This window comes from Pocillopora damicornis, chromosome 2 (assembly GCF_964200805.1).
Source record: "Pocillopora damicornis chromosome 2, jaPocDami1.2, whole genome shotgun sequence".
In the NCBI taxonomy this organism is placed as follows: domain Eukaryota; kingdom Metazoa; phylum Cnidaria; class Anthozoa; order Scleractinia; family Pocilloporidae; genus Pocillopora; species Pocillopora damicornis.
The window spans coordinates 35,936,062-35,949,410 of NC_142671.1; the positions used below are offsets into that span (position 1 = coordinate 35,936,062).

The following is a 13,349-nucleotide window of genomic DNA, read 5'->3' on the forward strand; positions in this document are numbered from 1 at the left end:
TTTATCACATAAATGTACTACCATAATATTTAATGCTAAAGCACGCCATTTGTATCTAAAGCTGCTTCGAGGTAGCTTTAGTAGCGCTCTTTTGTATTAAACAGCAACGAAAAAAGCTAGTAGACTTAACACCCGCCCAAAAAACTGAAAAGGCTTATTTGATTTATTTCTTGGCGATTTATAATTAGTTTTTTCTAAATTTCGAGACCATTACGAGACAAGACGAATTAATCGGTAAATTTTACCACATATTTCATGGTTTTTCAAAAAAAACTTTCGATTTCATTTTATCAGCATTACCCAAACCAATATAATTACTGATAAAAGAATGGCGAAAAAGCGATAATCTCTCCCTAAAATCGTTTTTTCAGTCGAACGTCGGAACAACCTTTCGCCACACATTTCGCCACACATTTCGCCCCGTGTGCGCAAACACGAGGATCCGATTACTAGCAACTCATTCATTTGTTTCGTATCCATGCATTATTTACTCTCCTAACAAACATGGCCACGCTACATGCTTGAATTTTTTAATGGCATGTATGGGCTCCACACCAAAAGGCGTATGAGGGCCGTGGGCGATGGTGTGTGCAGTGCTGACAATAGTTCCACAGCCTCGTGAGACGTGAGCTAAACGATGAAAGAAATAAATAAAACATGCTTATTGAATGAGTTAGGTCGGACCCAACGAAAAAGTATTTGAATCTTGGTAATGACGCATGGATCTCGCGATGCGTGGTCCTTACTTCATGACCTCGAGCCAAATATTTTCCCGTCTGGCCCGTCCACTCTGTTAATAAGTGAATAGTATAGATGTATTTTGTAAAATGTCGTTTTCCGTTGATCTTTCAGGTTTGATAGATTTCTGCTTACACTTCGAGTATATAGTATATTTCTCTGTCATAGCGGAGTTGATTTCGAGTGCCTACAAATTCGCAAACTTCGTTTTCAATCCCTTTTTAACAATTCATTGAACTTTTGCTTTTGAAATAAACTGAATTTAGTTCATTTAACAAGAAACCACAACAAAACTTATGATTCGGCTTCCCTTGAAAACCGGATCTTCGACAATACAAACAAAATGCGTTGCCGGATTTAGATTTACCGCAAAACCACAATATTGTGCTCTGTTCACATCTACACTGCTTAAGGAAGTTTAAAACACCACAGCGAGACGACTCTCAAGGTTCCCTTTGCTGCGCTGTGTGGAAGGGTGAGTAAAACTTTCACAATGTGTGTGTTGAATAAATATTAAAAAGCTGACGTTTATAGCGTTAGTCTTACATCAGAAGGTAGTATTTAATAAGGGAGAAGAGGGAAATCTTGTAATGACCTGTAACTGTCGCTTGGCGTACAGTAGAAAGTCTGATCTGTACAGCACTTGCAATCAAAAAGCTTGCTGACGTTTGTTATTCGATTATGCGCTGGAAAAATATAAGAAATTGGGATTGTGTCCTGCTATTGAACTGGTATGTGCCTAATCTACAATCCCTCACAAAAAATGATTGCTGATGATGTCAGCAAAAAGGGACGGAAACCTTTAGTTTAGAGTCGAAGTCTGTCTCCAATTCCTTACCAGAGTAACTGGGGAAACCAGAAAAGAAGTGAAAACACACCTGTATTACTTATAAAAGCAAAAAAAGTTATATAACTATAGACTCTATAAACTAGAAAGCTTACAGCAACTACGGTCATTAATAGAATAGTGCGACAGGTTGATTTTCAGACTTTGTTTTCCACATACACTGAGACAGGGCGAATATCTTTGGGTGCAGAAGATGTGCTAAAAGTCAGGAAGATTTGAGGAGAAGGATACATCATGATTTAAGGAAATTGTCTCTGTTTTATAACTTAAATCTTTGTAACTGGCGCCTTCTGGGGTATTTTCTAGTTTCTATTCATTGTGATTTTTTAAATTCAACATGTATATGAGGTCTTGGTTACATGATAAAGACGCTCTTAAATATATTGGTATAAATGTGTGGATTTCCTGTACGTGTATTCATATCTTTAATTTTGCAAACCAATCAAAAAAAAGCATCATCCCCAAAACGATTCTCACCTGTAAATTAATAGACGTTTATTGATCCGTGCAGCGTAAGTCAAACCCTTCGTACACTTGCAATATGGAGGGGCATGAAGTATTCCAAATCTTCAAAGTCGCCCACAGTTCAAACGCAAGAAACAAAGAAAATTGAGTTACAATTTCATTCTTTAGGTAGATGATTTTGTCTTTAAAAATATTTCCTTCAGTCCAGCACGGGGAAAAATGAAAATGAGAATTAAATATTTCTAACACTTTTTATCAGTTCGTTTTACAATTTTTCTTTTGCATGCCTTGCCAGTAAAAGCTAGAAATATTGGTTCCCGAGTAACGTATACAAGTACTACAGTACGTCATTAAGAGAATTTGCAGGAAAATTTGAGAGAATGTCTCGAATATTTATCATTTCAATCATCTGTAAAATGTCAATAAATTTATTGTGATTACAAATAGATAGTGGATGTTTTCTATTGATTTCCACTTGCTCGTGGCTTGACGAGTCAATATACTAATGAGAAATCATTTTTCCTCGAGCTGAATCACTTAGTACTGATCGATACCATAAAATAATTTTTCTCGTGCTTTATCTCCGAGTTTTCATCTTAGCTTACCATTGATTTTTTTCTAAGAGCATTACACTAATTTTTTTCTTTCGTCCCACGCTCGTGACAAGACGAAAAAAACATCTTTTTCTATTGCATTAATTCTATGAAGGGAAATGTCTGTTTCAGTGAGTAAAAAGTTTAAAATACTAGCTCTGCACGGAAAGTAACACGTTTAATTTTACGATGTCTTTTTTGTCTACAAACATGATATTTAAAAACTGACTCCAGCATTACGAATACAAATTCAAACAAAATTTGGCAAACTGTCATTTACCATTTCTTGAGAGTAATCATAAACCTACATCGCCGCCTTTCATGAGCTCGAAAATGTCCAAGTTCTGCAGTCTGTCATCGAAAGCTTTAATGAAAAGAAAGGCACTTTTTAGATCAAGATTTTAAACTCGCTCGACTTCCATTATTTTGCTTTTCATTGCTCATACCATCAGGAAATTATGATAAATATTGGTGGACCGCAAAAGAAGATAATGGGACATTATTTTCTCTCCTGGACTTAAATTATGGGAGGATCATTTGATATGTCATTCACAAATGGAAAAATACGAGAAAATGTCACGAAGATCGGTAGTCATAATCATATAAGTACAATACTGTCAAGTCTGTATTTATAATTAGTGAAAGTTCAAATAATGGTCTGTTGATGGACAGGGAGTACTTTGTGAAAGATGTTTTTCAGGCTCTGTAACAATGAGGTTAGCATGCTGAATTCAAACAGAGACTTCTGTTAATATTCTGCAGGATTTTCTATTTGGGTAGCTGCATACAGTCTAACTCAACTCAAAAGCGATCAGGATTACTGAATAGATCTTCAAGGTACGGTTTCTGATTGTGATCCCAAAATCGGAATCGACAGGTGAAAGTGCGTTGGTCATTTCAGTGTTTCCTTGGTTTTTAGATTTGCTATAAATCCTTCCTCTGTGGCACAAAGAGTTTTTTTTTTTAAAATCACCCAAGTTCATCCCCATTGAGAAGGGCAGGTGAGATCTAAAGTAAAGTCTACGTTAATTTTAAAGCGTGGTTACTTTGAAATTAATAACCTTATACCATTCCTAGTATAGATCTTAAAAAGTATGTACAACATAACTTAAACCAGGTTTTAAAGTGATTAGTGGAAAAGGTTTTTATGGTCACCTGTCAGACAAGTTAAAATTTTATTGATCACGTATACATGTGCGAAGGATGGACCTCCGCTTTCTCGCTTGGCTTTACCTATATATATGTAAATATTTGAATGATTTAAACGTGACTCATTCCTACGATGAATAGAAAGTTTTTTATTTTCATTCCAATTAAAAAAAGTTTCCTATAGTAAGATTGTTCCATACCGAACTTAGCTATTTATGTTTTTACATGAAGAAACGCACAAAAAGTAACAAAGGAGATTTATAAAATTTTTTATAGTTATAATATTGATATTCATAAAATGCACGCAATAAATTTTTTGTGTGCAAAGTAAATAAAAATCTAAGTTCTGTCGAAACTCGACTGACAAAGGAAGTACCTTTGACATCGAGTGAACAATAGAGAATCTTCATTGCATCTGACAGTGTCTCCTATAGCGTAAAATAAATGATAAAAAAAAAGAAAGAAAGAGGAAAGCTAAAAAGAAATCGATACAAAAGAAGTATCTTTAGACCAGGATGCTGTAATAAATCGTGATAAAAAGAAAACAACAACAACAAAAACTACAGCAATGGGGGAGAGAGAGAGAGAGAGAGAGAGAGAGAGAGAGAGAGAGAGAGAGAGAGAGAGAGAGAGAGAGAGAGAGAGATCAGTATAGTTTGTCGAGTTCTATACACCGTATTTCCTCTTTTCGTTACCTGGCTTCCTACTAAAAAATATGTTATGATTCTGCCCGTAATTAATAATTTTATGCATTTCATAAATGAATTTTTTTAAGGAAAATAATTAACGTTGACAGGATTTCTTTGAATTACCAATTTTGACCAAATAAAAAAGGTATTCTTTTATTTTATTGGTATTCCATGATAGCAATCATTACTGAGTGGCTAAAGCAATCCGGCAATGTTCAGGTGTTTTCTGGTTCCTTTTTCGCTCTGTGATTGGTCTAGAAAACTAGCGCCACTTCCTCAACCAATCGGATTTAATTCTTTGCTTTGAGCCACCTTCATTAATTATGTTTTCCTTCATTAAAATAGGTTCATGTGGAACTGCTGCAAGATTCAGAATCATGGAAGGACACACAGGCAATGACGATAAGACCAGACTAAAGGTCGATCTCAAATTGATAAGAGAAAAAAATCCATATATTTTTTAGGTCTAGCTTTCAAAAATGACGAGTTCAGAAGTGGCTGGAAACAACACGACAAGCTACAATTCGTTATGCGTCGAGCGTCTTTATGGATTTCATCTGAAAATATTGATCGCCACATTGAATATTCCGTTATCAGTAACGGCCATTCTGGGTAACGTTCTTATTATTATCGCACTTCAGAATGTGTCCACGCCTCTACGTCCACCATCTAAACTTCTCTTCCGATACCTTGCAAGCACAGATCTGGCGGTAGGACTCGTTACACAGCCTTTAATAGTTGTCTTTTTGCTTGTGCCAGAGAAATCTGGCAGCTGCCTTTACCTTACCATCATAGGTAAGGCAACCAGTGTGTTGTTTGGTGGAGTATCGTTGTTAACACTGACTGCAATTAGCGTGGAAAGGCTGCTTGCTTTGCTACTGGGGATTCGGTACAGACAATTTCTTTCTTTAAGGCGAATAAAAGTCATGATTTTCATATTTTGGCTCATTGGTGCAGCAATTGCAGGAATGTTTATTTTCAGGCTCTTGATTGCTGCAGTCAGCGGTAGCATACTACTACTGTCATGCACAGCAACGTCAACTTTCTGTTACACGAAAATTTATCGTGTGCTACGCCATCATGGCAGACAAGTAAATGTTCAACAAGAGGCCACCGGAGCACCAGCTTCCCTAAACATTGCGCGATACAGAAAAACATTGTCCACTGCAATGTGGGTGCAAATGACATTCCTTGCCTGTTATCTCCCTTTCGGAATTGTCCAAGTCATAATTTCTGTCACTGCATTACGAGCACCATCCATTGACTTAGCTCGGGATCTTACAGGCACTATCGTGTTCTTAAACTCAACACTAAACCCGTTTCTTTACTGCTGGAAGATAAGCGCAGTAAGGCGAATAGTAAAGGACAAGATCAGACGGTGGTTTTGCTTTTAAGACTTGAGACAACGATAATCTGCAAGACACTGATTCTGAATAACACAGTGTTAAGTTTCTTCATAAGGATGCCACCCGTCTTGACATGTAGCAGTTGTTGGAAAATCTCGCCGAGGCAAATACTCAAGTATTACGGGACATTTAATGTGTTGAGTATTACATTTTTAGAATAAAATTTGGAAATATGGGAATTGAGGGAGATTTAAAAAAATTACCTCGCCTTAAAAAATGTTAGAATATCCTCACAAAATTTTATTATTAAACCTTTATCGCAGAGCAGCTCTGAACTCTTCTTTACAACTAGTGTAGACGAAAAGCATTTTTATTGACAATTGTAGTATAATACGAGAAACATTGACCAAAAGGAAAAGTAGCTAAATCTGTTGATAAAGGACTAGAACAGCAATAAGTAATAAACAAATTAATAACTGACATTGAAATATGAATATGTATCTCGACAGCTGGTCAAAGGTTTTGAGAAGAACATGTAACTTTACATGTAAACATTATATCTTGCCGTTTTCAAGTACATGGTCTGAAAAATAAATGCAGAGGGATTAATAGACAGATAAGTGCACTAATTAGCATCCATTTCATTTAAGTAAACGAATAACCACCTATTCGTTGGCCTCTAACTACCCATCAACAAGCTAAATTGTTCATACTAAATTGTTCAAGCGTATTTTGTCGGGTAATAACAAGAAGAAAACCAGCAATATCTGCTCAAAACGTTGCAATCCATATCGGAAGTGGCTATAATGTCACGGCTAGAAACGACCATAGTTAATTACCCCTATGAAATGTCACATCCTTTTGTACAATTCCCAATCTACGACCTACTGATGAGGTATGGTTGGGGTTTTGGGCATGACAGTGGAACCCTTTACCCAGGAGCGTAGATGGATCACCATCAAACAGCTAGGGAAACGTTATAACATGCTAGGAAGGAAAGGAGGGAGGGAGCAACCTGGTATAGATTATAACCCCATTTACATGGGATTATCAATACAATTATTAAATGATCGCATTCAGATTTTGTTTTTATTTTACCTCTTAACACACCCTGCACGTGGAGGGACACTTATAGTGAGCGAAGGCGAGGAAGTCCTCATATTTTGCGTGGACAAGTTCATCGCATAGACTCTCCTCCGTAATGCACTCAATGGGTTTCAGATCATAGCAGAGGTCTGCGGGAAGATAACGAAGCCCCTTTATTTTAATGAAGTTTTATTACACGGGGTTAATAAGCTAAGGGGCAGTTAATGAAATATGACCGCACTATTACTAACACTGTGGGTTTCTTGAATCACGCGGTTGATCGATGGTAAGCCAACTTTCACATCCGTCAGCCAAGATTTGTCTCTTCACACTTGGGCCAATTGAACAAGGCTTAGACCGGGTGGATTAAATTTGGATAAACGGGGCGAGGTGGTGGAAATCTTAAATTGAACTTTCGCTTTCCAGACAGATTTCACGCTTGTATAATATAATATGGCGTTTAGTGTTCGCTGTAAACTAAATAATACACCAATCAGAAGAAATTACATTCAAAGATTACAGCTGTCCATTGAGCTACCGACCTCGACTTGACAGTGTGTTTATCAATTGTGTACTGTGACATACTTAAGCCTGTCGTAAGCTAATCCTCATAAGGCCATTCTGATGCCCGTCGAAGATAGATCAAGAAATTCTTATCTAAAAAAATTGTTTCATGGGAGAGTATGTATGAGCGTTGTGGGTCGATTAATTATTACTGACCGAGATTTCAAAATTAATGAGCCAGCGATTTCGTAGAGCTGTCGATGTTGATATAAATGTTTCGCTCTCTTTCTCAGAGAATTGTGTGCCATTTCGGTTCAAACACCGGAAATGTTTGTCGTCTCAATTTCAGCGCGTACCAAAACAAAAAATCTTAGAATATTTCTGAGATCGCATAATATGGTAAATCAAGATCTAAAATGAACGAATCGAGAATTTCTCTTTTATGGTCTTAAGGGAAGAAAAATAGATCAGTTGCTAATGCCCTTTGGCTTGCAATTGTTTTGTGAATGGGACGGTCCATTGAATTGAGCGATAAGCCGGTTTGATGTTGGTTAGGAGAGTCAAAACAACAGTGCTTTGTTGCAGCTCAAACCTCCTTACAAGTGAAATTTTTATTCGGAACAACCATCAAACGGAAGAAAATCGGATTGAAACTTACTTCTCCTTTCTTCAAGCCAACTTCTTTTGTATTCCTCTCGCTCTCGAGGAAACATTCTCATGTACACCGGGCTAGCGTCCACTGAGAGATTTTGGACAGTTAGCATTCCCAGAGAAAAGATGAAAATCCACCAAGACTTCATTTCTACGTTAGGCTGGTTAGATTACTCTTCGGCAGCTGCGATCTGTTTTCTCTGAATAAAGACCTGGCGACACAGTGATCGGTGAAAACTTGAAGAGAAACTCCACCGTAGTCACGCTACTTTCCCAATTTATACACTTTGAGGTCAACTAGTAGTACATGGCGATAACTGATCGTATTTCCAGACAACACGTCAGAAAATTCGCGTATCGTTTTTCTGAGTTGTTGATTGGTTAGCAGCTGACGTGGATGCAAGTTGATATTAACAGATACACGACTAACGAGCAAAGATTAGAGGTTTGGTGGGGTCAGTTATAATTTAGACTACGCGTAAAATTGCATACGCGTAACACGTCTAAGGGTAATCATGATTTTGGTAAGGCGTAGTTCAGCTATTTCTGATAAAAGCAAATAATTAAATGAAAAAATTGAAAACATAATCGTGACTTAGGCCTTCTCCGGGAAATCAAATCCTTTAAAGGACTGAAAGTAGTGATGAGTTATTGCTTTCTTGAAGGATTTTTTTCGCTGGTTATGAATTCTGGCGAAGTCCGACTAAGATTCTAAAAATGTTTGAAAGTGTAGGCCATGATAAGGTTTGGAGTAATCATAATTTAATAAGGACGTAGTTCAGTTGTTTCTATCTTTAGAAATAAATTCCTGACCTTCTCTGGGAAAAGAATTAGGAAACTCCTTAGCGGACTGAAAATAGCAGTAACTAACTTTTTCCTTCTGCCCTTTTTCTGTCCACTGTTTTTCCCCCTTTTTTTCAATTAGAAGAAGTTTTGAATGAAAATTTTTCACAATTCTTCAGAGGAACAACGTCACAAAATTTTAATTCGTATCATGTACGGTGGAACTATCATCAAATTGGATTCAACAACAAAAAATAAAACGACGAAAAACGTGATGAGGTAGAAAATATGAGGCGATAGTAAGCTAAAAAATGACGAAAAGCATGAGGAGATAGAAAACATGAGATGGTAATAAACAATACAGGAACAAGGATGTTAAAGGATGATGATGCTCAAATCGTGGGCAGTTGGACAATAGTAAAACCTTCACAAAAGCCTTTAAGCAGTTTAGGGATTTCTGTGCTCGATTGGTTGACAGAGCGTAGTAAAGACTATGTAATTCTAGACGAGTGAAAGCGAAGGCGTCCCTCAGTAGATAACATATCTAACTTGCCCAAAATATCACAGGCTATGCACATCGCTTTAACCATCTGGACTCCTGGGAATGAAAGGTGGCGCTTGATTGGGTTACCAACGCCCGCGTGGGTGACAAGTTTACATCTGTTTCATTAGTTCTAAAGACCTTGTGGCCATTTTCTCAATGGAACTGTTTTAGTACAGTGATTAGAATTCATTTTCAAGGTGTAACTAACAGAACGACCTTATTTCAACTTGAAACAAAAACAGAAGCATTCTAGTACTTTTCGTCAAAAGGCATCTGTGCGAAAACGTCCCACAAAACTACGAAAAAGCCACGTAATCAATCAGTTATAATTAACCACCCAACCAAGTCTGAGGCAGAAATTCCTCTGAGCAAACATAATGTACTGTTTAATGATTTTTTGTCATCTCGTGAAACGGGAAGTTTTAGGTCACGCTCCACGGGTCGAAATTTTTGTCAATAACTTTCGTTGAAATACTAGTTGGTTGCCTGATTCGATTGTATTTATCAGTCTCACTTGCAAGTACTGATGTTGCTGCTGGTTTTATTATTGTCCTTGTTGTTAGTATCATTATCATTTTACAAGAGATTGACGCAAACAACACTACGTTACCAATACTAAATTCTCGACCCAGAGCTCTTTACACCTGGCCGCGATAGCCTTGGGATGAAACATGACTACGACAACAACCTCGGGAAACGTCTCGAGAGAGTGCCAGATATGCCTTTTTATCCGGCAGGTTTATGACATTTTTTTTTTATCCAGAAGGCCCCTGTCCAGGATTTTGGAGTTTATAGGCAACAATACCCGACGATTTTGAAGCCTCCCATCAAGCTGTGTTTTCTTGGGGATTCGTCAGTGCACAATCTGTCAGCATGCTTAAGTCTTGAAACTGTGGGAAACTTTTGCTAGAAAAAAACAAAAACAAAGAAAAGTGGGGAAATAAAAGGACCTCTCACTAGCAACGGGGAAGTATTCTGTAAGGTATGCATATCAAAGTAGATTATTAACGAGAGGCGCTTATCCGGCGTGACAGCACGACAGCGTGACAACATGACAGCGTGACAGCATGACAGCATGACAGCGTGACAGCATGGCAGCACAAACAAGCAAACTAACATATGCCAGTTGCTGTAAATTTTTTCCTTTCACAATGGCTCTAACAAGAAGCAAACGAGATATGAGGATTTCAAACTTGGCAGGTTTTTTATTCGCTTATATTCTTAACCGAGGTTAGAGAGGTTATTATTATTATTATTATTATTATTATTATTATTATTATTACTGATTTGTTGTTTTTCTTTTGTTTTGAATCGTTGTTTTGCCTTTAATTTTGTTTGTTTTTGATGATAATCAAGAGGATGTAAACTGTTGATATTCTCTTGTGATAATGTTGTGGTTTTTGCTGTCCCTCCCCCCCCTCCCCCATCACATTCACAGAGGTTCGCTGAGATCCGCTTTGCATGATTAGCTCGCAAACGAGGCCAACACGTCCGGTCACCTTCCTAAATTTTAGATGTAAATACAACTCCAAGAATAGAAAATGTCTAAAACATACGACAGTTTGACATTTTTTAGTAAAAAAATTGAATTGTTTTGTATTTTGATGGACACGAAATACAGCAATACCGCAAATGCGATTTTTTAACAAACTACTTTTATTTTACCTTCGAAAAGTCGGATAAATTCTCTTCTTTTTCTAACAAATCCTCTCAAAATGTGATCGATATATCGGTGATATGACTCGAAATGCAAAAGACGACTATATAATTTATTCGTTTTAATCAGATATTGTAGGATACAGTTCACTGTCGTTAAAGTAAGTAAACAAGGAAAATTGTAACCTTAAGTGGGCGTGAAAATACGACTATTCAAGTTATTATGCGTTAGAAAAAAGAAATGACAGGAGCCATGCTAGACGGAGTGGTTGGTATGGATCATAGAAAGACTTCTTTAAAAGCGAATATCAAACTCGAAAAAAAAACTGTCCTTTTTCCTCCTTAAAAAACCAAATGTTACACTTCCTTTTTTTGTTTGCCAAACACACGAGTCTTCTTTGTTATCAGACATGGAATATCGAGGGAGGTTCGACTATTACAAAGAAGCTTTGATTTTCATAGATTTGATAGTTCATGACTTTACAAACTGTCTCGTCTGAGAAGCGAAACCACCAAAAGTCTGAGAAGTTTAAGTTATCAGATCAAACTTAAAACCCAAATCTTCAATACCTTTTCCGTATATTAACTAACTAAAAGGCGTTAATGGTTGATAGGTTTTGCCGCGCTCTGATTGGCTGCTAAAGCTGGATATACTTGTATCCTGCACAGGATTCGAAATATCTTCTGTTCATTCTGTTTTCAGAGAGAGTTATTACCTATGTGGTTGTTACTGACTAAGAAATGTTATCATCCAAGCTCCCAAATCCAAGATATCTCCCATTATTTTACTTTCAACTTTCTCTCTGGTTATCAGAGAACGTTTGCAGCTACAATTTACAAGAATCAAAGTGACAAACTCGATCTATCTCACAATAAAAAATTGTTAATTTCAAGCAGAGATTAACAAGTTTCCTGTTGAAGACAACTTCTGTGAATCTAATCAATAATCACATCACAAGTAATCAAAGTTAAGTTGTATTCAGGAAATCCATGAAAGCTGTGCTGATAGCAAAATCTGTTCCTTTGTTGGCTACAATTTCAATGTAATTTGGCACATATGTCTCGCCTCACATCGTGGTGAAACGAGCTCCAAGAGAGGTCCAATATAGAATATCGCACTCTTGAAATAAAAGAGTGTGGAACATTATATACATAATTTGGCATCATTGTAATCAAAGAAGATAAAAGCTTTTTGTTTTACGGAACGTCAAATCTAGAAGCGTCGGTTGATGGCAACGAAATATAAAACCGATCAAGCAATATCTGACTTTTCGGCAGCAATTGACCGTTAAATCGATCAAAACAAACATGTAGAGCCAAACGGATGTGCGTTCACCAAGAATGACCAAACTCGAATTTCTCCATACTTACTGTCAATACTACATTGAGAACTGATAACTATGGCCCGGAAAGATATTTTTCCTTTTTGTCAAAACGACATTGGGTAGTTTCGAACCAGCGCTGGTCCGAAACTTTTTTTTCGAAAACGTTTTCATGCCATGAACCCCCATGGTGACAAAATCACTCACAGCAATTTGAACTTTCTTGAAAACACAAAGCCAGAATACTTAAGGTGAACATTCGTGCAACCCTATTCTGTTTACTAAGATTGCCGCGCCATTTATTCCTGTTCAAAGTTAAAGCGTGTAGTTTAAAAAGTTTGTTTGTATCATTGCTCGAGGCACCTCGAGTTTAGTGCTTTTGTTAAAGGCCTTCTAAGCATAAGAATGGCACTTAAGCTGCCTTTGACGCTTTTAGATCTTTTGTCGTATCTATCGTTATCCATTCACTCCGCCGATTAATTTAGCCGAAGCGATGTTGGCTTTTGGTTAGTTCTCGATGGGAGGAGCTAGCAAAGTGCTCTGCATCCTGTTATGTCATTGAAATCTCTCATTCATAGTCCACTAAGGCCTATAAAAATTCAAACGGCCGCGTATCGCAGACAATAGTGGGATTCAAGTCTAAAATTGCGTTTAATTCTTTGCCGCAAGTGTCGAGCTTCCCTGAGCAGTTTCGATCGTCGTTCGTTTTTGCAATAATTATTTTTCACCACACACTGTATACCATGATTTGAGTGAGACATCTTTGAGTCAAATTAAGAGCAACTTGTATATTAAAAAAGGACTCACATTAAAACACTACGTGATGAGCCGTTAGGTACCTAATAGGGCTAGGAAACACTGAGACGAAGCTTCTAATTGCCTTGACATTGTTCTGCTAACCCTCTTAATGGAATCTTAATCGTATATTCACTGAAGGTATTACCTCGTGAAAGAGTACTGTAAACATAACCTCAAA

The 13,349-nt window shown here is 37.2% G+C and overlaps 1 protein-coding gene and 1 long non-coding RNA gene across 3 annotated transcripts; one reads left to right on the top strand and one right to left on the bottom strand.

The window, feature by feature from the left end:
• The first annotated feature begins 3,297 nt into the window (after positions 1-3,297).
• On the top strand, positions 3,298-6,450 carry LOC113685434 (adenosine receptor A3-like). Of its 2 annotated transcripts, none has more exons than XM_027202948.2 (2): positions 3,298-3,644; positions 4,827-6,450. In XM_027202948.2, exon 2 carries the CDS (start codon positions 4,961-4,963, stop codon positions 5,873-5,875), a length of 915 nt encoding a protein of 304 aa, XP_027058749.2. In that variant the 5' UTR covers positions 3,298-3,644; positions 4,827-4,960; the 3' UTR covers positions 5,876-6,450. The 2 variants fall into 2 exon arrangements, with proteins under 2 accessions (XP_027058749.2, XP_027058750.2); XM_027202949.2 differs by having other exon boundaries at positions 3,304-3,480.
• Positions 6,180-8,321, bottom strand: LOC113685435 (uncharacterized). The gene is made up of 3 exons (XR_003447565.2): positions 8,076-8,321; positions 6,926-7,062; positions 6,180-6,410 (listed from the first exon to the last, which is right to left on the bottom strand). It is a non-coding gene; the product is annotated as an uncharacterized LOC113685435 (long non-coding RNA).
• Positions 8,322-13,349: the final 5,028 nt, after the last annotated feature.

Coding starts and splice junctions, on each gene's coding strand:
- LOC113685434 (XM_027202948.2), top strand. CDS start 4,961: ATGACGAGTTCAGAAGTGGCTGGAAACAACACGACAAGCTACAATTCG.